Source organism: Phyllostomus hastatus, unplaced genomic scaffold (assembly GCF_019186645.2).
Source record: "Phyllostomus hastatus isolate PE091 unplaced genomic scaffold, TTU_PhHast_1.1 phas_contig_86, whole genome shotgun sequence".
Classification (NCBI taxonomy): Eukaryota; Metazoa; Chordata; class Mammalia; order Chiroptera; family Phyllostomidae; genus Phyllostomus; species Phyllostomus hastatus.
In genome coordinates, this window is record NW_025333977.1 from 21,683,789 (window position 1) to 21,708,739 (window position 24,951).

General features: G+C 43.8%; 1 protein-coding gene across 2 annotated transcripts in view; it reads right to left on the reverse strand.

Moving 5' to 3' along the window:
- Nucleotides 1-24,951, reverse strand: part of SLC7A14 (solute carrier family 7 member 14) — a 107,463-nt gene that overhangs the window by 20,023 nt on the left and 62,489 nt on the right. The window contains exons 3-6 of one of the 2 annotated variants that reach the window (XM_045851842.1): nt 13,695-13,931; nt 11,730-11,947; nt 3,155-3,301; nt 399-607 (exon numbers count right to left, since the gene is read on the reverse strand). In XM_045851842.1, the coding sequence (XP_045707798.1) occupies nt 399-607; nt 3,155-3,301; nt 11,730-11,947; nt 13,695-13,931 (811 nt within the window). The remainder of the gene's footprint in view (nt 1-398; nt 608-3,154; nt 3,302-11,729; nt 11,948-13,694; nt 13,932-24,951) is intronic. The other variant, XM_045851843.1, reaches the window with a different exon arrangement.

Genomic DNA, 24,951 nt, shown 5'->3' on the forward strand with positions numbered 1-24,951 from the left:
ATTTCAGAGGGGCTGTGTGGAGAGGGCCAGGTGCCAGACCTCAGTTTGAGGGCAGGTCTAAGATGTCCCTGGGGTGGGTTCCTCCTTCTGTAGGCCACTCAGTATTGCAGTTTGGCACCCACTTATCTTTACAAAGGAATATACAATGTCAAATGGGAGAGGGGGTGGTTAGAGGAACAGATCAGTTTGTGCTTGATGGAGGTACCCAGAGTCAAACTGAGGGGCTATTTCAGGGGCTAATCTCTTTCAACTCAAAATCTATGTCAGGATATATGACAAATTCCACAGTCTAGGTGACAGGCATCGACATCAAAATTGCAGTCAGGATGACAGCAGGTGACATTCTCCCTGTGCAGGCATGGCAGAACAGAATCAGTTCCACAGAGTGTAACCCTTACCTGAAAAGGAGCCCATCGCCAGCCATGGCATAAATGACCCTTGGCATTGGGAAGAGGGAGCCCAGCAAGCTGACCGTCAGTCCTGCCACTGACCCAATGGCCACTACGAATTTTGCAGCATAGAACCCATGGGCCACAAACATCTCCATGAGCGGGGATTCTGTGTCAATGTCATAATATGGCACCATCAGAGTTAGGATCATGCTCACCTGTTAAAATAAGAGAAAATGTGTCTGGAGGTGGTGGACACTGACAGCATGGGTAAATGTCCCGCAGGAGAGCAAGAGCCCAGGGCATGGGGTCTGAGGCCTGCACGCAGTTTGAATCTGCCACTTCTCGGCACGTACCTTCACTTTAGACCAATCACTTGGCCTCTGGAGTTCTCGGTCTCGGTATTTTTCTCCCCACATGTGGAGTTAGTGGGCTAGACCAGACAATCTCTAATATCTCTCAGTGGGCATTTCACATCTGAGGACTAAGTCTGCAGGGATTTTAGCCACATGGAAGTGGAGCTAGACTGACAGTTCAATGAAGGGCAGACATTCCCAGGTGGGAGGAGCCGGGTCTGGCAGTGACTATGAGCACCCTGCCAACAGGGACATGACTCTCCTTTCTTTTATACTTCCACGATGCTACAAAGTCTTAATAGTATTCCTCATCACCCCAAAGACCAGAGATCAAAACTCCAAAGACAGATGTGTAGGAGATCCATAGCCAATGAGCTGATGAGACCCAGATGAGGACTCCTGTTTCCATTTCTTCTCTGTAGCTCAGTCCCAGGAGCCAGGCAGGTCAGCAAATAAATTATGTCACTGGGTGGAACCCAGGCCTGTTTGGGCTGTAAGACCACCATGGCTTTGCCTAATCAGGGATCACTTAACCAGGACTTGTCTCTTCCTTCCCTTCAGAATTGGCTGTAGGCAACGGAGCCACCAGTCATATGGTCCAGCTCCCCCTGGCCTGCAAAGGCCAGTGCTGGCATCGAGAAGGGAGTTCGGAGCCTGAAAGGGAGAGAGTGGTGCACTTCTAGATCACTTCTTTGCCTATTTCTCAGGAGCTAAGATCCTGCAGGGAAGCCATGGGCCACAAGGCAGGACAGCAAGTGGACCACCACAGCCCAGCAGTTCAGCTCCTCTCCTCGTGGTGGAACGGCAGCCTGCTGACCAGCACAGGACCAAACAGCTTCTGAGCATGGTGAAGACCCCTGCATTCTAAACGAATATTTCCCAGCAATGCCACCACTTGCAATGTCCCTTTTGGGAGTGGGGTGGGCTGAGCTGGAGAAGAGTGGGGTTGATCTTATAGCAATTTGCGTTGAGTCTCCTGACCACATTAGATGAGGACTGGCAAAGAGTTGGTGAATGCAGGGAAATACTCTGTAGTCTCTAAAGTGCTATTCTGAGGAAGGAACTATAGTTATTAACTTTATTGTGTGTGCTGCAAGGGTCGACCCCTGGAGGAGGGGGAGGTGTGAGGAAGGAATAGGAGGGGACATGCAGTGCCAGGTGTGTCTCTGCTGCTCCCTCCACAGCACCACCCCTCCCTGAACACTGTCGGCAGGGATAATCAGGATACAGAGAAAATGAAGCCACTTGTAATGTGTGTGCACAGTGAGAGGTGGTAAGTTTGGCCCTATCCACGAATGTTTGGATGGGCAACTGAATTTCTATGAACCACATCCAAAGCTGCTCTTGTGTTTTCCTTTGGTTTCCAGGACAATCCTGTTTTGCAGCTTGCTTCAATGATCAATTGCTCTGGCTTCTTCAGGTGGTTGCTAAAATTTTCCTTTTCCTGGGGGAGGGCAGAGAGGTGCATTTTGCCAGCTACATCAGCGGGAGCCGCAAGGCCTATAGGGCGTACCCCAGCTGCTGACTTCTAATTGTGGTGGCTGAGGTGAGTGGGCCCCTCAGGGCCTGGGAGTATTTGTGTAACCACACACCTGTTGGCTTGTCAGCTGGTTCTCTCCATTGCTTGCCGGGGCTGAAGTGGGGATCTTGGATGTGGCTGAACTATCTCTATGATAGAAATCCTAGGGTGGGAGCTGAGAGATAACACAGCAAAAGTGTGAGGGGCATCTCAGGGAGTGATCCTGAGAACACAAGGTGGAAGGCTTCATTCTGAGGACCACGCTCGACAGGGAAACCCTAAGGGGAGAGCTTGAAGTCTAGTAAAAAGAAGCAACAGCAGAAAGAAATTGCACTTCTCCCTGGGAGTTAAGGGGAAGAGCATCTCCAGCGGATGATGTTCTCTCTCTCTCTCTCTCTCTCTTTCCCTCTCTCTCTCTCTCTCTCTCTCTCGACTCTGGGGGAGCCTCACATCTCCACTGCCGGGAAGCTCCCAGAAGACAGAAGGGCATTGAGGAGGGTGCACAGAGGCCCACAATGCCTCTGCTCGCACACCCACCCGTTACTGCCAGCCTATGATCTGAGCTCCTTGGACGGCAGCCCACTCCCGGCACACCATCCCGGGCAGCAGCGGATACCAAGAGCCCTGATGTGGGGCAGCTGGAGATAGAGAATCAGAGGCCGTGGCTGAAGTGAGGACCTGGGGCTTCTCCCATCTTCAGTTTGGAGTCCTGACATTCATCTTGTCATTGGTAGGTGAGGATATACAGAGCACGGATGCAAGCACACAAATGCTGAGGGCACAAGGAAAAGGATCATTCCCAGGGGGAAGGGACCCTAGTCCCAGAGCCACATGCTAAGGTCAAACATGAAAAGGCCAGGAGGAAGGTCTTGAAAGCATCTGGCACTTACAGATACATATGCTGTCAGGCAGATGACCAGGGAGGCGGTGATAGCATAGGGGATGGACGTGTTGGGATTTTTGGCCTCCTCTCCAGTGGTGGCGATGATGTCAAAACCAATGAAAGCGTAGAAACATGTGGCTGCTCCTTGCAGCACCTGTAGGGATGATGACATTTGTCAGACTCAGAGTGTCAGGGCAGCACCAGGGTCCGACATGTGGTACCCACTGTTGCCCAATGCCCAGCAGTCTTTATTGAGTGCCAGAAGGGATAACACAGTGGGACTTGTGCTAAACATGCCAGTTCTGATCTCCTCTACTTTCTAGCCATGTGACACATTTCCTCAAGTGTAAAATGGAGGTAAGAAGAGTTATGCCCAAATCAAAACAAGCCATTCAACACATTCAAATAATTTTTAGAAATAAGTGGGGTTATAAAAAATCACTAAGTTGGCCATCCTAAGGTCTTGGGGGAACTGATGAACCTTTCTATGCTTTTATCCAGTGGTTGTCGGCCACAGCCAGGGGCTGTATGTCTACCCATAGGGGGTGTTTGTCAATATGGGGGGTACTTGTGACTGTCACAGAGATGTGGGGTGGGTGCCTCAGGCATTGAGTGTAGTGAGCTCAGATGTCCGCACAAAGAATGTCCTACCCAAATTACCATCAGTGCCTCTGACAGATTATCTCTATGGTAACTTCTAGATCTGAAATGATATAGAAGATTCTTAGATCTTCACATATTCTATTGTCTTCTATAAGAAGACAGGTAGAGATGGTTTGGTTTTTCTGCTTTTTGGGGGGCTTCAGTGACCTAGTTGGGCTACAGGGCAGGAAAGGGTCTGAGGTCTGAGGTGGTGTAAGGCTGAGGAGGTGGTGTCCAGTGACATCTGCTGGATGTCTCACTGTCGGGAGCACACAGGACTCCACGGGTGGGTGGGGCTTGATAAGTCAAGGTGTCAGTGAAAATCTTCCACTGAGGAGTGTGTTACTTTCTTCTGAAGAATCCACTGAAGTGTAAATAAAGTTTCCCCACCTTAGTGTCCTCATTATCAGCTGAAAGTAAAAAATGTGCTTCTTTGAACGCTTGGGGGTGTCCTCTTAGGGGAAGGTGAGGGAGATTTTTCTGGACTTGTGGGCATGGGGTGAGGCGACTTTGCAGCATTTAAGCTCTAGCCTGGGGTCCAAGAATGAGGCTCTATGCAGACTGGACCTTTTGTTTAATTTTGTGCACATTCAAGTTCTAAGTGATGAAATTCAAAACATATGCCAAGCAGATATCTCTCCCTAAATTTTCACTCTTACCATCTGCAATGACTTCTCAATAAATAAAAAACAAAATATTCAATACTAGAACTTACAAGGTACATCACAATGTTGAAAATCTCACACCTTCAAAAACAACCTTTGCTCATCTGCAAAATGAGTTGGCCTCTTCTACAGTCTCTTCCATTAGGACTCTATCATTCCAGTTTCCTTACTGAGAGTTCTTATCCTGGGGTCCATGCAATTCAGGGGTCTGTGGGTTTGATGAGAAAATATGGCATCTTTCTTTTCACCAACCTCTGACTGAGTGTAAGCATTTCTTTCCACTATGAATGGGAGTGGTAAACTAAGGGTTCCTATAACTTTGTCACTAACAGCATCATTTTCCTACCACATTAGAGGCATTGCAGAGAGCTTAGAGTATCAGTTGTGCTCATTTTTATTTTCAAATGATGATAGTTGTTAGAAGTACATGTTAATATTTAATGTACAGCAAAGAAACACATTGTTATTATATCACAATTTGAAAATATTTTTATAATTGTATTTCAATGTAATTGATTCCTTTTGATTTCCTATGTAATTAGGTTATTCATCTAGAAACACAATTCTCAGAAGGGGTTTACAGGCTTCACCAGGCTGCCAAGGAGTCCATGCCTCCCTCCCCACCCAGAATCTAAGGATTCCTGGCCTATTTTAACAACTCAGGTAAAGAGAACCCCTCAGACAAGCAGCCCCATTGCCAGAGAGCTACTTTCGGGGAGAGGAGCTAAGCCCCGACCCCAGCCCAGCCAAGCCCTTCATCTCGGGGCATGGAAAATGTCTTTGGCCTGCATACAAGGAGAGAAAACAGATGTACACGGAAGCTCGCAGGCTTGGAAATGTGCTTGTTTTCACTTATCTGGAAAATGTTTCTGTTTGTTAAGGATGAACACATGCTGGGCTTGCAAGCTTGCTTAGCTGCCTCAGTTGAGAAAAGCCTTGTTTTAAGACAGCTTCCAGAAAACAGGTCCTGCTTATCTTCCTTTAACATCTTTCTCTACACACCCCCTTCTTGTGAATCATACAGTGACCTGTTGTGACTGTCTGAAGGTGCACCACTCCTAATTAGGATGTCCAGGGCTACAGCTCCATGCCTGTTTAGTGTGGTCAGTTCTGAGTCAATTTAAAAGCTCATTGATACTAGAAGAGCTCATTGTTGAAAAAAGGAGGATGGGAAGGACCTAAACAAGAATTTTGGGGCACATCTACCTCAGAAAAAAGTGAGAAGTCTGTAAGTCACACCACGTGAGGGACACCTGGGGGCCTGGGGATGTCTAACTTGAAGAAGAGAAGATTCAGTGAATGTCATAGAGACTTCTTCTAATTTTCAAGCGTGGGCTACGCAGTAGTTGGAGGAGAGGTATATTGTAGGCTCCAGAAGGAATCTCAGAGCCAGGCATGTGGGTGGAATCAGACTTGATTAGGAGTACAGACTTCGTAGACTGTCGGACCCAGATTGGTTCTGCCACATACTAGGTTGATGAGCAAGAACAAGTCTCTAACCTCTCAGAGCCTAGATTTTTTAATCACTTGAATGGAGATAGTGATAATACTTAGCTCATAGGGTTGTTACAAGATTAAATGAGATAATATAATACACTGCAATCCAAGAATACTGTAGTTGCTCAATAAGTGTTATGTCTTACCACTAGTATTTTTATAACTATTGTAAGTTTTTGTAGACCAGATAAAATTAAGGGCACAAATTTTTTCTCCTCATCCTTCCCCTCCTTCTTTTCCTTGTTCTTGACACATATTTGCTAAGTGTTTCCATGTGCCAGGCACTGTGCTTGGTGATGTGGAGATAGTAATGAGCGAAAAGTACTCTGACCCTGGCCTTGTGGGCTTGGGGTCTCAAGAATACTGCACAACCCCAAATGCAGCCTTGACTGTAGTAACAAACTGAACAAACTGAATAAGGTGAATAAATATCTACATATATTTTTAAAAGGAAATGCTACTCTTTTCTAAATGAGTGAAAGAATAGATGTCTATCACTGATAATGATTAGATACCAGAAACTGAACTATAATCAAATTGGGAAGAGAGAGAAAAAGTTTGCAAAGAGAATGTCTATTAGCCTGAATTTGCAGATATAGAACTAGGAAACAATTAGGTTAAGGAAAGACAGGCTAGATCAAAGGTAGGATGTTGGGAGGTTCCACTGCATTAGGCAGAGAACAGAATTTAACTGAGATGGTTCAAATAAAATTATTTCAATGAGGGATTATTGAAATTCTAGGAGCTAAGGGTGGGCAAGAGTGAGGAGGAAATACTCTGGCCTTGCTCTCTGCTCACCTTCCATCTCCTGATAATACCTCCCACTGACCCAACAGGAAGCCACTGCAGGGGTCCTCTGGAGCACGGAACAGAGCATGCAGGGTGGAGAATGAGTCTCGGGAGTGGAGGCAAAGGCAGAGAAACCAGCACACCTGACAAGATCAAACAGACCCTGGCCTAACAAGCTATAGATTAAATACACAGATTATCGAGGAGAAGATAGTAGAATTAGCAAATAAGGTCACCTTTTTACTTAAGTTAGTTTGAATGAGTTCTTCCTTGCAAGCAAAGGCAAGATCCATGAAATAAAACTGTGTATGGGTATATCTGTACTCAAGTGACCACTAAAACTGCTTTCCACCTGACTCTACCTGGGTTCAGACCTGGCCACTGGTATTTGTGCTTAGGATACCCTTGCAAGCATGAAGGAAAGTGTGATACCTGGGGGAGCATCTGTGAATAAAATTGGTGGGTAGTGTGTATGTGTGTGTATACAGATGTGTTATGTCATCAGTACTTCATCCTAACTTTCCTTTAATGGTTTACATAAATGAAAATTAGTATTGACTTTTTATTCTGATGACACAAGGGAAAGTTGTTTTCCAGAGGAAACTTGGTGTAGCTGCTCAGCCAGGTGATCCAGCTCCGTCTGTGCCTCCACAGAGCTTTGTGGGGAAGCAGCACGTGCCTCAGTTGCTGGAGGACTGCTTCTTAATTACTTGTCCAAAGCGATGTCTTTAGTGGCCTGCTACTCAGTGTGAGGGGTCCCTAAAAGCTGAGCCCCTGTGCTTTGCTGATATCCTGCAAGGTATTAGGTATTTGAGAGGCATTTGAGAGGCATTAGGATGGAGCAGCACACCCCCTCCCAAGCCATATCATGCCTTAGTCAGTCTGCCAGGTGCCTAGGGGATAATTAGACACCTTTATATAATTTGCTCCCAAGGTAGAACAAGACAAAACTACAACTTTAATAGCATTTTCTACCATGCTCAAGATCCAGATATATTAGCAGCCTGTTCACAGTGACAGTGGAATGTGCTAATAGGTTCCAACAAATGGATTCAACTGTGCAAAATGTGGAAAAGAACTTTTTCCTTGTTGGAAGGCTGTCAGCATTCCCCACAAATGCTTGCTATGGACCATTTTCCTGGGAGATATTTGTGATTGTAGAGCATCTTCTTTGGTTAAAGAAAAGCCGTAAGATAGCATCAAGAACAAACAACATACAGGGAACACACATCGACAGTGATCAGGGGCTGAGGGTTTGCAGATGGAAGCAGGGGTTCAGCTGAGGGCCAGCAGTTACTTGATATAGGGAAGAAATGTTTGTTGTTCTTAAGCTCTTCAAGACCAAAGAAGCGTTTGACCCAGAACCTGTGAGTGAGTAAACCATTCCTTAAGCTATTTTCTTTGGAAAGAAGTAGCAGCAGCAGAGGAAGAGAAGGCTTATGAGGGGTCCGTGGCCAGAGGATAGAGTGCTCATTAACCCTTTCCAAGTATCTGAGAATTGTATTTCAAGTCATGTAATGGTGGCCTTCTAACCATCCCCTACGCCATGGTTTCCTCCATGCCACCCTACTGAAAGCAAATGAAGTGGACTGGAACTCCGAACTAGTCCCCTTGTCTGGTAGGTCAAGTTTTCCCTAAGGAGTGAAGAAATTCATGCAGCTGCCAGGTAAGCACTTTTGTCGACAATTGTTAGATAACAGAGTAGGGAGTGTGTTTATTAACGTGGTGGAAGAAATGCTCATGAGAAGGTGTCAGACCTTAAAACATTGGATCTATATTCAAAGTGGTCTTGCTGGACTGGAAAAGTGACCTGAAACCAACGTTGAGAAAGAACAGGTCCAGGCCAGTTCGCCGGGGAGGAAATGCACTATGCAGAAATCCAAGGCCAGGCAGATAGCAGAGGGGATGAGTCAGCAACATCTTCGCACTGGGATGCCCTTGTGCTCAGATGATGCTTTTAGTCACGGCCACTGGGGCACATATTTGAATTTCCTGCAGGGAAAATGGATTTGCAGTGAAAAATCCAAATCTCAGCCAAACTTTTTTGGTGGTCAACGGCAAGCCTCCTCAAGATAGTCAGTTTGGGTTGGAGTGAGGTCAGTGGCCAAAGGAGCAAAACAAGACAATTGGTCCCATGTGTCCACGATGGTGGTGGTGGGGTGGACAGTGAAGGACATAAATAAGGGCTTTGGCTCATCCAGGACTGGGATTGCCTTTCATTTCTTTTGTGATTAAGATCTATGGCCTAAGCTTCAGTCATTCTGATGTAAAAGTAGAGATCATTGTATTTATTTTTCAGTGCTGTTGTGAAGATTAAAGGAAAACTGTATGTGGAAAAGTTGTCATAAAGAAAATGTTAACTGTTAGGAATGGAATCTTCCCTTTTATATGGTAAAACTAAAGCTTTTATTAACAGTCTTTTCTTTTTTTATTATTGTTTATCCTATCACAGTTGTCCCAATTTTTTCCCCTTTGCCCTCCTCTGCCCAGCCCACCCCAACCCCTGCTTCCACAGTCAATCCTCACACTGATTTCTGATCTTCATTTATTGCTATAAAAGTTGGTGAGAACTCAGGACGTATAAATGGGGAACCTCTAAGGCTGGCTTGATTAGCTTCTTCTTTGATGAGGCAGACTCCTGAATGAGAAATGATGCGGAGCTCCCAAGAAGGAATAAGGAGACCCCCAAAGAGAGTAAAGACCCCAGGACATAGCACAGGAAGAAAGACTGAAAGACTCATCTTTTTCAGCATGAGCAAAGGGTGTTTACAAGAGGATATGAACTCTTTCCAGTTGCCACATGGGGGCTGGACTCGGTGTGTGCCACTCAGGTAAGCTATTAGGAAGATCTGAAAAATTTTACGTGATTCAAGTACTTAAGAAAAGTTTTTGAATTGTTCTGACATGAGGTCTTGGTAGTCAGTGCACATTTGGCCCGAGCTGGTTTAATTATACTCCCATTTGAAGATAAGAGACCAGGCCATCTTGGAATGCATTTCCCCGTTCCAAGACCCTAAGACTTTAGGAAAGGTTAAAGGAAATAAAAACATAACATGTCAGATTAATTATCTTATTTAAGAAGGCTCAGAAGGGAGGGTCATCATACTCAACACACTGACGTAGTAGAAAAGGTTCTGGAGCCACACAGACCAGGGCAGGAAATTCAGTCCTGGCACCAACTAGCTAAGTGGCCTCAGGTGAGTAACCCAGCCTGAGTCTTGGATCCTGAATCTGTAAGTTGGGTATGGCTGCACATACATTAGAGTTTTGTTGTAAGAGTGATAAAATATTCATAGTGAACAATGTATGATTCACAGAGCACCTAGGTAGTGGATAAATCCTAGCTTCTTCCTCCTGTCATTATCACTATTGCTAGCCGCCCAGTGTGCACATAAAAACATCCAAAATTTTATTCTCTTTTGCAAACATTTGGTACCACTAGTTTTCCCACTTGATAGCTGAGAAAACCTGAAAGCACAGAAGTTAGCTGTTGGCTGAAGTCTTATAGTCCATGACCCACTAATTTCTTACATTGTTAAGAAAATGGTGAGAACAGTTTTTTGTGTGCTATCATGGAAATGTAATTGAATTCCAGAAAAACATTCTTTTTTGTCATTCTTATAATTAGTTGTTTCTCTTATTTGACAGGAAAGGAACAATGTGTTTCATAAGAAAATATAGTTCTGAGGATCTAGAATGGGGTCAGCAGTGTTTCTTTGTCTCTTCTGGTTTTAACCAGTCTCAGGATTTATCCACTTCGAGGAGGCAGAATGAACTTTGTGGTTCTGTGGAATTCTTACAGATAAGCAGAAGACTAGAAATCTTGGCTAAAATTGCTTCCTCGCTTATTTCTCTGCATTGAACAGCATGGCATGGTTCAGAATAACAGAAGTTATTTTGAATGTTCTCCAAGAGAGATTTCTGGTCCATGAATGTCTTGAGGAAAACAGTCTAAGCAAAAGCTACAAAAGCAAAACTGGAGGAATCCTGGACTTGCTTCTGCCACCATTTTAGGCAGGTTTTGCCTCTTTCAGCCTCAGTTTCTATACCTGTGAAATGAAGGGACAGGACCTGGTGACATTTAAGACCTCTTTCAGCTCAAAATTCTCTGATTTATGTTCTACTGTTTAAAAAAATGGGCTAGCAAATTCTACCAATTAATCCATGAAGTGAGCATTTTTAGTCATCCTAGAGAAAGAATCCAGGTGCACCTGAGAACTACCTGTCACTGGGGTGAGATCTGAAAATGTCCTTCTGGTCCAGCCCTCTCTCTCATCAACCCCCAGACCGCACCAGGTGGACTTGTCTGTGTGAACATGCCACTGGAATGGAATTCACAACCTGCACCTACTGGGCCCACTCAACTGCCTTCAGACCCCTGAGGGACTAACCACCTTGGGTCAAACGGCAGCATTAGATTTTGAAACTGTTTGTTCCCTAGTTCCATACCCAGGAAACACACACCCCTTCCCCACCCGTCCACTCTCCCCGCTTCCTTTACTGTCTTGTTTGTTTATGGACTGACTGTCATCTGAATAGACTATGGGGAGATTCTATGGGTTTTGGAGTCAGATAGTCCTGGCTTTGGGTCTTTTGTATTTACCTACACTGTATGCTTAACAGCAAGCCATATGATCTCTCTGCATGTGAGTTTTTCCATCTGCAAGACCAGAATGTAAATATTTTCTTACAAGTTACTAGGAAGATTAAATAAGCTGTTATACGCAAAGAAATTAGTAGGAGGCATATTGCAAGGGACCAACACACCAAATCTACCATTGTTATCTATAAAATAGGATCTTAATAAATGTTTGTGAAACAAATAAAGTAAGAGCCACTCTTCCAGAACATTCCAATGAAAAGTGAGAAAAAGGGTAGCATGAAGATAATGAAACAGAGCAGCATTTTCTTGAAAATATGTCTCAGACTAGTCACAGGGTGGAAGGCAGAGGGTGTGACAGGTACACCAGGATTTAGGAATGAACTCACCCCTGACCAGCCGTGGGGCAAGAACTGGCCTTCAGCCCAGTATTTCCTATTGATGAAGAAGAGGCCTGCAATCATGATGAACACCCATACTGCCAGGTTCAGCACGTTGAGGACGTTGTTGAAGCCCACAGAGTTCTTCACCCCCAGCGCAACGATGATGGTGACAATGACAGCGATCACCAGAGCCAGAAAGTCTGGGTATGACTCTTCACCTTTACCTAGAGGGCAAAGACATGAGTTAAAAATGTCCCGAGGGATAAGAGGCCATGCAAACTCCCAGCCCTATCCCGGGCCATCTGCACTCTGCTCTGAGAAGGGTGGTCAGTTCATCACGGCCAGAGGAAAAACTCTGTGTGTGCATGTGTGTGAGTACATACATGTGTGCCTACACTGTGGTCTACAAGTGTTTATTTGCACATGTGCAGGTTTTGGTATATAGGTAAGATGACCTCGTATCCTGGACTGAAAATTGGGTTACGTGGTAGGACAATCACAAGAGTCCTATGGAGCCATGATACAGATCATTTGAAGTTAGGACTGTCCTGGGATATTTGGCATGTAGATATAGGTTTAACATGTTATTTGAAAGCTGCTTTATCTTCATTTTTGTGTATTCTATGGTCCACAAATTTTCCTTTCCAGTCCAGCAATGTTTTCATTACTAGAAAAATTTGAAATGTATGTCTTTGAAAACTATGGGAAGAAGGGTGTACTTTCCATTTATGCGTATGTGGTTGAAGAGAAAATGACCAGTGAACACGCCCTGCCTGCTAGGTCTTGTCTGTTAGCCAGTGGACTCCTGCCCTCTATAGAGTGGAAAAGGCACAGCCTCAGTAGCCAGGCTCCCAGATTTCAGCTGTACTTTTGCCCATAACCAGAGAGGTCAAATTAGACTAAATTGCTGTTAAGCACATAGGGTAAGCAAGCACACAGAACCCAAAGCCAGGACTGTCCAACTCTTTGGGCAAGTGTCTCATTTCTCTGGACCTCACCTATAAAGTTAGGGGCTTTGATTGCCTGATTTTGGAGGACACTTATAGACCTAAAATTCTATGAAATCAGCATATGAGGAGATGGGGTCTTCATATATTTTTATCTTCTCCTGGGATCTGGATATTCAGCATTTTTGTCATTTCTTCAGAGATAGGGACACTGGAGTTAAATGACTTGCAATGATCCCCAGAACTAGTCCCTGGAAGTTCTGGGACAAGACCCCAAAGCTTCCTCAACTAATGTCTAGCTTCCCATGAATGTGAAAAGATAAAGTCAGACATAAGAATGGAAAGTGGATGGCAAGTGATGGACAGAGCCTGAAGTCTCAAGGTAATTGTTATGGGAGCTTATTATTGTTTAGTATTCACTCAGTTCCATTACCCAATCTTGACCTCTGCTAGACCAGAATCCATTTTGCTCCATTTTAACAATGTATATTCTCATTTAAGAGTTAATATTTGCTAATTTATGAAAATTTTAAGAATCTGCTGAGGAAACCACTGAAGAATTTCTTTACAGTTCTTACTGCATTAGTTTTATTTTTATATAGTTATTAACATAATACATGTGCAATTTGCATCCTTTGTCACATGCCTTGCATTAAAAACATTCCATGTTATTACAACAGTCTTCCTAGTCATTCTTTTAATTTCTAGCTACATAATATGCTTCCACAATTTACTTAGTCATTTGCTCCACTGTAGAATATTTAGGCTGTTTCTAATTTTTGGTTGCTATAAATAAGGCTGTGATGAACATCTTTTTGCAGAAAGCCTTATGGAAATTAGACTGATTTCCTTAGAATACATTCAGAGGGGAAGAATTACTTTGCAAAAAAAAAAAAAGAAAGAAAGAAGGAGACACATTTAAGGCTCTTGTTATGTTTTTACCAAACTGTGTCCTGAAAGGGGAAGCACATTTATTTGGCTCTTCAGGTCTGCAAGTCTGGGTGAGAGGATATGGCAGTCTCACCCAGGCCATTGAGGGTTCCCACGCTGTTTACCATCCAGCGGCTGAAGGTGTGGTTTGCCAGTGAGTCAAACATGCTGCTCAGAGCACTGGCGCCAGCTGCAGTGCCAATCAGGTACTCCAGGATCAGGTTCCAGCCGATGAAAAATGCCACAAACTCCCCCACAGTGACATAGCTGTAGGTGTAGGCCGACCCTGTGGTCTTTGGGACTCGGACTCCAAACTCGGCATAGCAAACACCTGCATGGACAAACACACATGGGTGGGGAACTTCAGGAGATGAGCTAACCCCTTGGTGACTAAACATTTTGGGTAGAAAATGCTGGGAATCTCCAGGATTATAGAACAAATACAGAAAGTTTTATGTATATGAATCAATTCAACACCAGTAATGTTTTCAAAACTCACTCCTGAAAACTTTTTAACCCGAATGCCTGGAAGGCAATCAGAACTAATTTTAAGGAACTATTACAAACTGATCTTATTTATTTAGAAAAATTTGCATTTGTATTATGTTTTTCTGGCATTACTCCTTAGGTGTTAGATATCCTGTGTGAATGTGGGCCTAACTTGTTATGACCCCCACAACTGTTGGCACCAGGGTTAGATTATGTATAACATTCTTCTCTTTCATTTTTACATACTGCAGAAGATGCATCTCATTTGAGAGTAATACTTGCAGTGATTTGATGTCTAGGGAGCTGATAAAAATTTCAATTATAATGAACAACTAGTTATTTTTCAAAAAAATTTTAAATTTTTATTTACTGATTTGAGAGAGAGAGGAAAGGGTGATGGGTGGGGGGTGCAGAGAGAGAAAGACAGAGAGAGAAAGAGGAGAGAGAAGTTTGTTGTTCCACTCGTTGATGCACTTATTGCTTAATTCTTGTGTATGCCCCCTCTGGGGATCAAAACTAAAACACTGGCACAGGATGATGCTCCAACCAACTGAGCAACCCAGCCAGGACTAAAAGGCTAGCTATTAACAAGGAAATTTAGTACATGCAAAAGATTATTTAATGAACACTTTTAGAGTACCTGTCAAGTTGCTAAGTGCTGGGATTAAAAAAAAAGACCAGTAAGACATGGCCTTGCCCTCGAGAAGAGATGCCCCAGAAAATCAGCACACATGGCGGGCTTTATTCAGCTCAGTGACAGAGAAATGTATAGGAATGAGAGCGGAGAGGAGAGGAGTGTGCATGAGCTGGCTTAGAGGAATATGGAGGAATTAATTGGACAAAGAGGCAGAACATGAGGTAAAGATATAGCAGAGGGAGATAGTATGAAATATTTGAGTGGAGGGGAGTATGTGTATAGTGGGTACTTGGAGGGTCAGGGCCCACTTCAACCAGAATTACCTGTTGAATCATAATATTGGTAATGGGTACCAGGAATCTGAATTTTAATAAGCTTGCTACTTATATTTGAAAAACATTCATATATTGCCTCATTCTCTGTTTAATGGAGTTCGAGATCAAATTAGAAAGAGTCTGGGAATACACCAGACTTCTGGGGGTTGGGAGAGTTTCCTACATCGTGCTGGGAGCTCTGGATGTGAGGCCAGTGGGTGGGGTACCAGGTTGGAGGACAGATATAGGACAGGTTGGAGGAAACACAGCAGGAATGGGATGTAGGAGAATGTCAGAGGGAACTCAAAGCGAACTTCACCTTCAGTCCCAGTTTTGTTAAGGGCCAACCCTGAAGCTCTCTCATCACAAATCAGAGAACAACAGTTCACTCTTTTGTGAATAAAGACAGCAGGTTTCTTCTCCTTTAGAAGGGGAGACATCAATGCAAAGAAGCAAAAATAGTGATGCCAAAAGCAGTGACACTGCAGTGAAAGATGAAACACAGTGATGCAACGTCTCCTCTCCTTCCTCTAAGTGACATCAGTTATCAGGGTGGTGTGTCCATATGGAAGGAGCCCTGGACCAGTTGGGCTGCACTGTTGTCTCAACTCTACCTCGGACCTGTTCCACCTTTTCAATTCTGCTTCCTTCTTTGTAAAAACAAAGGGATTGGACCGGGATGCTCTCTGAAGGGCCTTCCTACTTCACCACCCTAGGATTTCACCTGCTATATTAAATTTTGCTGCGAAACACATTAAGCATAATCCAAATTTTCTTTTACATTAATTACTATGCTGTCTGGTATTACAGAGATGCTACAAGGGTTAGCAGAGCTGTTTGTCCCTACATTAAATGGCCCAGGCTACTGTTTATTTTGAGTTCCTGTCTCAGCTCCTCTCCTTCCACTTTGTACAACAGTTTTCCATCTCCTTCCTGGAGATCAGAAGATCAGTTGTTTCTCCTTGTTGTTGTCACAGGGTTTACCCTGAGGAGTCAAACCTCCTTTCTAAATTACTGCTTCTAACACTTGATGTTTGAATTGTTACAGGGAGTCTAGAATTACGAGGATGTGGTCTTGGGAGGAAGACCTGAAGAACGCTTCCGTGAGGAAATTGTAGGGTGTATAAGCACCAAGTATGAGGACTAGATGACATTTTCTCTCTTGGAGAACTTTTGTGTTTTCTTCCCCTGAAGAGAGCTGACTTCACACACACAGAGTAGGTTGCTCTTTTAGCGCAGCCTGAGGAAGGGATTAGGAGGCAACTAACTTGTCTTTGGTGTAGGATCCACAATTTTAGCCAATAACTCTTATATGTTGTATGAGTATCTTCTCTCCACCTACCTTTACCCCCTAATAATATATAAGGATTATGAATGGAATTTTTCCAAGCAATACTTTTGCAGCAAGCATCAATTTGCAAATTTAATTTGGAAAGGCAGTATTGTGGAGTTTGTGCAATCAAACATCCTCTTCTTAATATTTGATCTGCCAAATCAAATGTTAAAATACTCTCTTCACCATCAGAACTGAATAGCCAAGACATCATTAGGTGTTAGGGAGGGACCTAATGCACACTCCCAAGTTCATAGTGGTTCTACAGATGCCAGCAAACATCTGATGATTTCAGTGGGTCTCCTAAAACACTTATGCCCCAGCATTCACACATTGAAATAAATATTTTTTATTAGAAATTGCTTTTCCTTCATTTATATTTCATTACTTAGGGCACATTCTATAGGAAGGTAACATTAGCTCTAGTTTGCATTTCATGATAGTAAAGGAAGCAAAGTATTTATTACTCAAAGTTGATTTGGTGCACTGGGTGAAGAATCACTATTTTAAAGGAGAGATACATTTCTAAACAATCCTTATTCAATTTAGTATGTATTTAAAAAGTTCTTCCCCCAGAGTTACCTTCCTAATCATATTTGCCTGGGCTAGTGTCAAAGAGATTTTGTATTCCTTGGCTACCCATCAAGTGATTGGAGAGGAAGAGGCACATCGACTCCAAAAGTATAACTGTATAGCTGGAGAGAGTCAATATAGAGTACAATGTTGAGGTCCAGATAGCCATTAGTGTGGGACTGTGCCATGCAGACCACATGATGGAAGTTTTCCCATTGGAGTTGTTCAGAGATAGCAGGACTAGATCCTTGAGAAATATGGAGGATTCATTTCAGCAGGACTAGAGGAAATGAGTAATTTCTTATAGCTTGTAACTCTGATATCCTTTTCAATTACCCACTCTTTAAGTACATTACAAATGTATCCATGTTTTCATTTTGTCATAAACCTAGTATTCTACTTTTATTCCCTAAACTATTTTTGATTATATGGACACATTGACAGCCTAAAAGGCAGTCAGACTTACACATTGAAAAGAGGATTGGGTCAAGATATCAGGAGGTTCCATATTTGGAATATTCTCTATAAGCCATCTCATGTGTACTTCAAGTGGTGCATGATTTGGGGCTCAGAAAAATTCAGTCCCTTTCAATGTGAATTCTTTCCAACTCAGAGAGTCTATGGCTCTATCATACATCAGCACACTAGATCAGCCTCAGGTTAAACCCGAGAGACTATGTACTTTGTTGAACTTACTTGCTGTGCCTGAGACTATGCCACACAATTGTAGAATATCACTATGTGTTCCTCCTCCTCTAACTTCATCCCTTCACTCACAGCCTGCCCTGGCTCTCTATGCTTTTCTTAGAACCAGGAGGCCAATATTCTCCAACCTAAGAGAATATAAAGGAGAAAGACCCAGCTGAGAGTAGACAAGTGGCAGAGAAGGGTCTCTTGAGTAAAGAAATGTATTCCCCTCCACAGTCCACCAAAGAAAGTCATTAGATAGATAGCTACTTTTTTAAAGTATTCATTTACCTGGAAAGATTTAATCCAGTGGTTGTTCACACTTGAATGTTAATTTCTCTACTCAGATAAAGAGGTTTTCTCATTAACATGTAGTTTAGCTTCTAGACTAATTTTCTAACCTACTTATCAACTAACTTACCAATTTCCTAAGTAATTCCTGACTTTCCAATTTCCTTCCTTTATGTGTTGCACATTGTTAAGTGCCTGCTAAACTGATCACGGTAGTGAATACCAGAGACACACGGTAAGTAAGGCATGTCTCCTGACTGTGAAGCATCTATGTTTCAGTCAGGAAAGAGTTGAATAAACAGATGATTCCACATGGCGGGTTTTAATGCTACAGAGTATTTATGAGGTGCCCTTGGAGCTCTGTGGGTCAGCTTGGTCCTTGGGAATATGGGTCTTTGATTGATGGGGGAGCAGAGAGGAAGGGGTATGACTTTTGAGCTGCATCTTAAGGTTGAGCTGGGTTTTTCCAGGCAGAAAAAAACATGAGAAAGGGCAGTTATAAGCAGATGCAAGGCTTAGCTGCGTTGACACACAAAGGCCACTTTGGGGATCGAGGAAGCTGAATCTGCAGAGGCGGACTGGGAGTAGGTCATTGAGGGGGTGGGTCCTTTTTAACAGATGTAGGAATCTAGCTGAGAGGACTGGACAGTTTATCTACTTCTATAGTTTTAAACCTTTGTCTTGGTTATAAAAGCCCCTTTGCACACAAAGTCTTATTTGGGAACCTAGTACATAAATAACTAAAGGTAAGGTGGCTGTGTTTGAAGAGGGCGGGAGACCTGAGGCTGGCCTGTCCAGGGTCTCCCTCATCCCACACCTTCCCCCAGCCCTTGACCCTCCTCTGCAGATGCACAGGTTATACTGAGCATGGCATGGGGACAGGTGTCAACTGTTCCTTGGGTTTGATATGACTGAGCCCCAGACTGAAGTTGCACATTCAATTAAATACAGAGCTGGGCTAGAATGGAGGTCTCCTCATATCCAGTCCTAGGAGCTTTGAATTCATTCCTTTATCCAAAAAATTTATAAGGTGCCATCTCTATGATTCTATGTTAGCTTTAAAGGATTCAAAGATGAACAGGAAGAATACTATCCCCTTTTTTGTGGGTCTTATAGTCTAACAGAGAAGACAGACCAGAAAACCAACAATTATAATAGAAGAGGAAAGGAGATTTTGGTTGCAGGGAGTGGGAGGGAAATGCACGAGCTGCTGTAAGGAATGGCAAAATTGAGTTTTGAAGTCAAGTCTTCTGACAGCCAGGGGGACTGTTCAAAGGGAAAGAAAGTGTCAGGAGATATGAGAGGGAGTGGGGGGAGTGCCCAGGAAAATAATTAGCCAGGCCTGCGTTTTCATTAAGCCCCCTAGGATCAGTAACATCTTGAGTGTGGCTTGGAGTTCTTTCTCCGAGGGCCTTGCTTTGCGTGATGGGCACAAGTTGCAGGCTTCAGTTTGATGAGTTGTTTTGAACATACTGAATCTACAAATGCTTCATTCTGGGGAGGTAGGAAGGTTGGGATGGGTTGATCTGGAAAATGGATGAGGTCACTGATTCCTCATTCATGAAGGCAGTTTCTCTGGAGTGTCAATTATCCATTGTCTGTCAGACACAGGATGGAATCTGAGGCTGGGCTATCCTGGTACAACTCACCACTTGGGCCCCAACATGTCTTTAAGAAAGCCCTCACCAAATATAGCACTGCTGAGATGGTGATTACCCATTTCCTTTTAATTTTCTTAGTTGCCTTAAAACATCTTTGTTCTGTTTATAAATTCACAGCAGGGCTAAGACATGTTATATACATTGCTGTGGATTGCTGTGGTTGCTAGTGCTGCTTAAATTGGGAGTAGGGTAAAAGGAGAAATCACAGAGAAACCTCAGAGAGTATAAATTCTCTCGGAAACATTTGTTTTCTCAGTGACACTGGATTCCAGATGGTGGGTGATGATGTACCCCAGTCCTTGCTGTCCCCCTTGAGAAGCAGGTTGCTATGTTCTGAGAATCATTTGTTTGCCCCCCATCCTATGCTGTGGGATGCTGTGATCTGCACCCATGTCTTCCTTCTAGTGTTCTTGATAAGCCAAGAAAACCGTGGACCTCTTCTTCAGGGAATAATCCGTTAGGCTCTCTCTCCCTCCCAGCTCCCTGCTATGGTCTCTTCTCCCTGAGCAACCTTGGCCACACACCTGTCAGCAAAGACCAGACAGTTTTTATAAGTGTTTTATAAATCGTTATATAACAGTAACAATGTTGTTATTGTTAATGTGCCTGGAAACACCTATGTTTCTTTGCGTCCAAGAAAAGACTTACACCTGTTCTGCCAAAGCAGGCCCCAGGTGGACAGGAGAGCCTGTGTGTAGCGATTGGACAGTATCTTCAATCAGGGAGACTAGGACACCGTTAGTTCTACACCAGACAGAGCTCCAATTAAAGTTAGGTAGTGAGCAAAGAACTCGAAAGTTCCCCAAACTGCAGAACAAGTATATTAACATATCAACAGGAAGGGAAAAGCTGTCCGCTAGGTTAGAGAAGTGAGCCCTGAAACAGGTCGAGGAAGTTTAATAACATGCTGATTAAATGTGACCAGACTATCTATGTACTCTCTTCTCCAGCCCTCCATGAGAATAATTTAGGGGTTACTGGAGGCCTGATGTCTGTTTCTATAATGTGATGAATTCAAGTATTATATTGTCTGGTCATGTGATTGTTAATTATCATCATTAGTGTACATTATTGTACTTTTTAAGGAACTGCATCATTTATAAAATGATAATGAAGATGGTAATCATAATAATAATGCTCATGTGGTTGCTTCCAACTAGAGAATCCACAAGGTTAGCTGTTCCCAAAGGCCAGAGGTGACCTCAGGGTAACATCCAAACCATCTTGGAGGGGGAAAGGCATTACAAAGTGGAGAGGCAAAACCGTGTTTCTGGGCACTGGCACTGACCTGCGCTAGGCCCTTATCTGGTGCTCAGGGAAGCTGAGGAGTGCCAAGGCCTCTGTCTGTAGCCCCTCGCTTTGCTCCAGGAGAGGCAATGAGGTACCGTGGAAGCCACCCAGCCTCCGAAGAGAGACCCAGGGAGCCGTTATGATGATTAGAGATCATGCACATGAATCACGTTGCCCAGGGCCTGGCACACAGTACGTGCTTGATGAATGGCAACCAAAGGCATTATCAACTGTGGCCTTGAGCAAGACTCCAGGTCGCTGAGCCTTAGTTTCCCCACGTGGAAAATGGTGATGGCCATTCCTGCTGTGCAGGCTGCTGTGGATCTTCAGGAGTTCAAGCACGATTCCTGGCATATCACAGACCCTCCTTCCGTGGGAGCTGTGGCTATTGTTATACAGGAAGAAAAGGAATCTTGGAGAGAATGACTTAGCAGTAGCCTCTGGAGTGTTTAGCAGGAGCCCTTGCCTTGGAGGTGGGATAAAGAGGTAGAAAGTAGTGTTGTTGGCTGATGGTTTTAGAGACTTGGCATCTTCAGGGATATAAGAAATTACCCAGAGTCCAGACTAAACCTTTGTGTGCTTGATTCACTTCTAAAACAGAATAGGGAAATGTTTCTTCCTAGGTTTTAAATCTTTAGTCTGGAAACAACTGTCTAATTCCAAAAATACACTTAGAAATGGTGAGATAGAGAGAAAGTTCCCATTTTCTTGCTCAAACTTTCGTTATGAGAGCTACAGCCCCTGATCCAGATGACCCTCATAACTGGGCTAAAAAGGCTTTGTGCAGAAAGCAAAGGAGAGTGGGAGTAGAAATGACAACCAGCAATTCTGTCACCCAAATATTTAGCAGCTCATCACTCTGCAGGGGTGGTCAGTGCCTCCATTCCTAAGCAGATGGAAGTGACAGCAACAGTGATGACTGACCTAAAAAGCTTCTGTGAGGTGACCAGGCCACCACCCCCTTGCCATGAGAATTTAATGGGCAGAGTTGAAGGTGAGCACCAAGAGAACACACCCAAGCCCTCCTGTGGTCTCCTGAACCCATCTGAGGTGCAGGTGGACCGAGTTTCCACTGGGACAGGCTGCAGTCTGCAGGCAGCAGATGTTCAGCAGGGTGAGATGCAGCAAATCTTTTTTGGGCCTGGATCTGCTCTCTAAGGAGGACCTTCCCAGAGACATCAGAAACCCCTCACACAAGGGGTGCCATCTTGACTTCTTTGCAAATTGGGCCAACTTACAGGGAAGGTGGGGCAGGGCCAGAGACCCAGGATTGGAAGACTGATGGAGAGAATCTTTCGGGTGTGGGGATTTGGTTAGAGCTCCTCCTTCTAGTTCTTCTTCCTCCTTTGACACAAACACCTACCACATCTACCTTCCTCCTTCTTCCCTCCCTCTTTCTACTTCACGGCCCTCAAAACTTGAGAAGAATTCTATTGGGCATAAATATGGAATTTGTGTTTTAAGGAACATTGCCACCTACTGGTCTATGAGGATGGGAGGATGGCTGGCGTGTGCTTGGTAAATGGTGCTGTGCACAGTCCCTGTGTGCAGTGGACAAGGGTCTGCAGGTTGCTGTTCTTCCCGATTCTCCCCTAGATGGTCCCGATGGGTTGTTTCCAAGTGGGCAGCCCCTGCTGAATGCAAAGGCGCTGGTGGCTTTTTAGCTGATTTTTCTGCAGGACAACTCTAGTAAAGAGAACAGCGACTCCCCTGGATTTGTTGGTGCCTTCATGAAAGAGGAGTTCCTCCAAGGAAAATATCAAGTGCTCTTGGCCAGTTTGTAGTATTGCCTGCTCTCATAGTGAAAAACACTCTGAGAAATGTTTGCGAAGGGGCAAGCATTCGTATCTATGGTTCGCATATAAGAGAAATTCATTAGCTTGGTTTTCTTAAAAAGCCTAAGAAATTACAAGCTGAGGTATAAAGTTTCAAGATAAATAAATATAACCAAGAGCTATTAAATTTATTCCAAAATAAATTATCCACTGAAGTCCTGAGTTAATAGTATCTAACAATATGTTTGTGTGCATATGTATATGTATATATACATATAAAGTTATATATATACACATACATACATATGTATGCATGTATATATGTATGTAAACATTTTCAGCTACTCTGCAAGGGGTTTTTTGGGGAGGGCCAGATCCATGAAAATGGCCAGTGGTGAAGTCTACTATGAAATGTTTGTCATGCATATTAGCAAATCATTACTTTTCACATATGTACAGACACTCATGGGTGCTCAGTAAAGCACAGGCAGAAGTTGTCTCCAAGATAAATACATTCCTTGGGTTGTTAAGTCAATGATTCCTCCTACTGCTTGAGAATCCCTCTTCTCTTTGCAACTGTATTCTGTGAAATGTGGTGTCTGTCTACACTACACCCCAGAAACTGCTACTTTCAATCCACGGGCTGTCATGGCAGTGGCCTTTTCTGAGTATTTCTGAAGCCTGAGACACCAGGGCTTACACCTTTAATTCCTTGGGTAAGAAGCTGTTCTTCCGTCAGTTCTATTCTTACTCCTCTGCCCACTTTTTCTCTTTCTCCATCATTGCTTCTCATTTATCTTCTTTGACGGCAGCCATTTAACCAAGTTTGGCCCCTAGCTCTTTTATACGTTTTGCTTTGGTGACCTCATCAAAGGGATTTTCCACTAATTGCCAATGCAATTTGCCAGGAGTACCCTGATTCCCTTGATGGTCACGGTCCCTTAGCACCATCCTCTGTGACCTGGCAATGTGAGGAGGGATGTGGATGTTCAGAGCAGGGGACCAGGCACGTGCAAAGCTCCTGAGCTGCCAAGGCCAGCCAGGCGAACTCTATGCACAAAGTCTGCTTTGTACCAGGTGTCTGAGACAAAAGCTGGCACTTGTCGTAACTTCTCTTTAAGGGTTTCTATCCGCATTCCCATCTCAAGTGGTCGTTCCATAGCCATCGTGCCTTACTCATCTCCAGCACCTATTTCACTTCTAGGAGTTGAAGCTGCTTAAATATCGCGTGGTCAGAGATAGCACTTTGTCATGGTAACCTGTTCAATGTCCTTATAGCACTAATCACAATTCATAATTATTGTATTTATTTCCCTGTTTTCTGAGGCACAGCCTCTCTGTATGTTTTGAAGTATATAGCATTTTTGAATGGGGCTGGGCCACAGAAGTGGCAATTCCTTTTAGGCAAATATTTTCAGAAGTAAAAGCATACTCTTTGCACAAAGTTCATCTGGAGAAAGGGAGGGTAGGAGGCAGGCCTGCTGGGTCTTTTGCTGGGTATGCACTGAAAAGCTTCAGAGTTTGGACCAGGACTGCTCATCTGCATTAAGGACACATCTAGCCTTGTTAAGTTGGGGACCTGGCCAGTAGTAGTGGTAGGAGAATAATAATAACAGCAAAGACTACTGAACATTTACTATGCACACCAGTTATACTAAACACTTTATATATATATAATTTTAATCTTATGAGATGGTTATGATGCATAGGCTGTTAATATTTTTATTTACAGATGATGAATCCAGGATTTAGTCAGGTTATCAGGACTCCCCAGTCTTTTCTGACAGGACACACCTAGATAATGACACTGTTTGTATGGGATGTGTAAGGGGGTGAGGCTGCTCACAGGTAGAGCGGACTAGCCTGGGCCCTCTGTCACCCCCCCCCCCAGCTGCCCAGAGGGCTAAGGGATCAACATGTTGGCACATCAGTAATTTTGGGGATGCTCTAGGTTAAGTGGACTTCCCAAGTCACACAAAGTAGTAAATGGCTGAGCAGGGCTCAGCTACAGGGACTAATTGCTACATGAGGTTGGTGTGTGTGTGTGTGTGTGTGTGTGTGTGTGTGTGTGTGTGTTGTGGGGGAGTTGAGGTATTGGATCTTTCTTTACAAATCTATCCCTTCCTAGATTCATTAAAACAAACAAACAAACAAAACCTAACTCATACAGGCAATGTAATCCAAATTCTTCATTTTGCAGAGGGAGAAATTGAGGTCAAGAGATGTGAACAACTTGCCCAAGGGTCCCGAGCTGTTGGGGGACAGAGCTGGGCCTAGATCTGATGTGTCCTGACTTCTGAC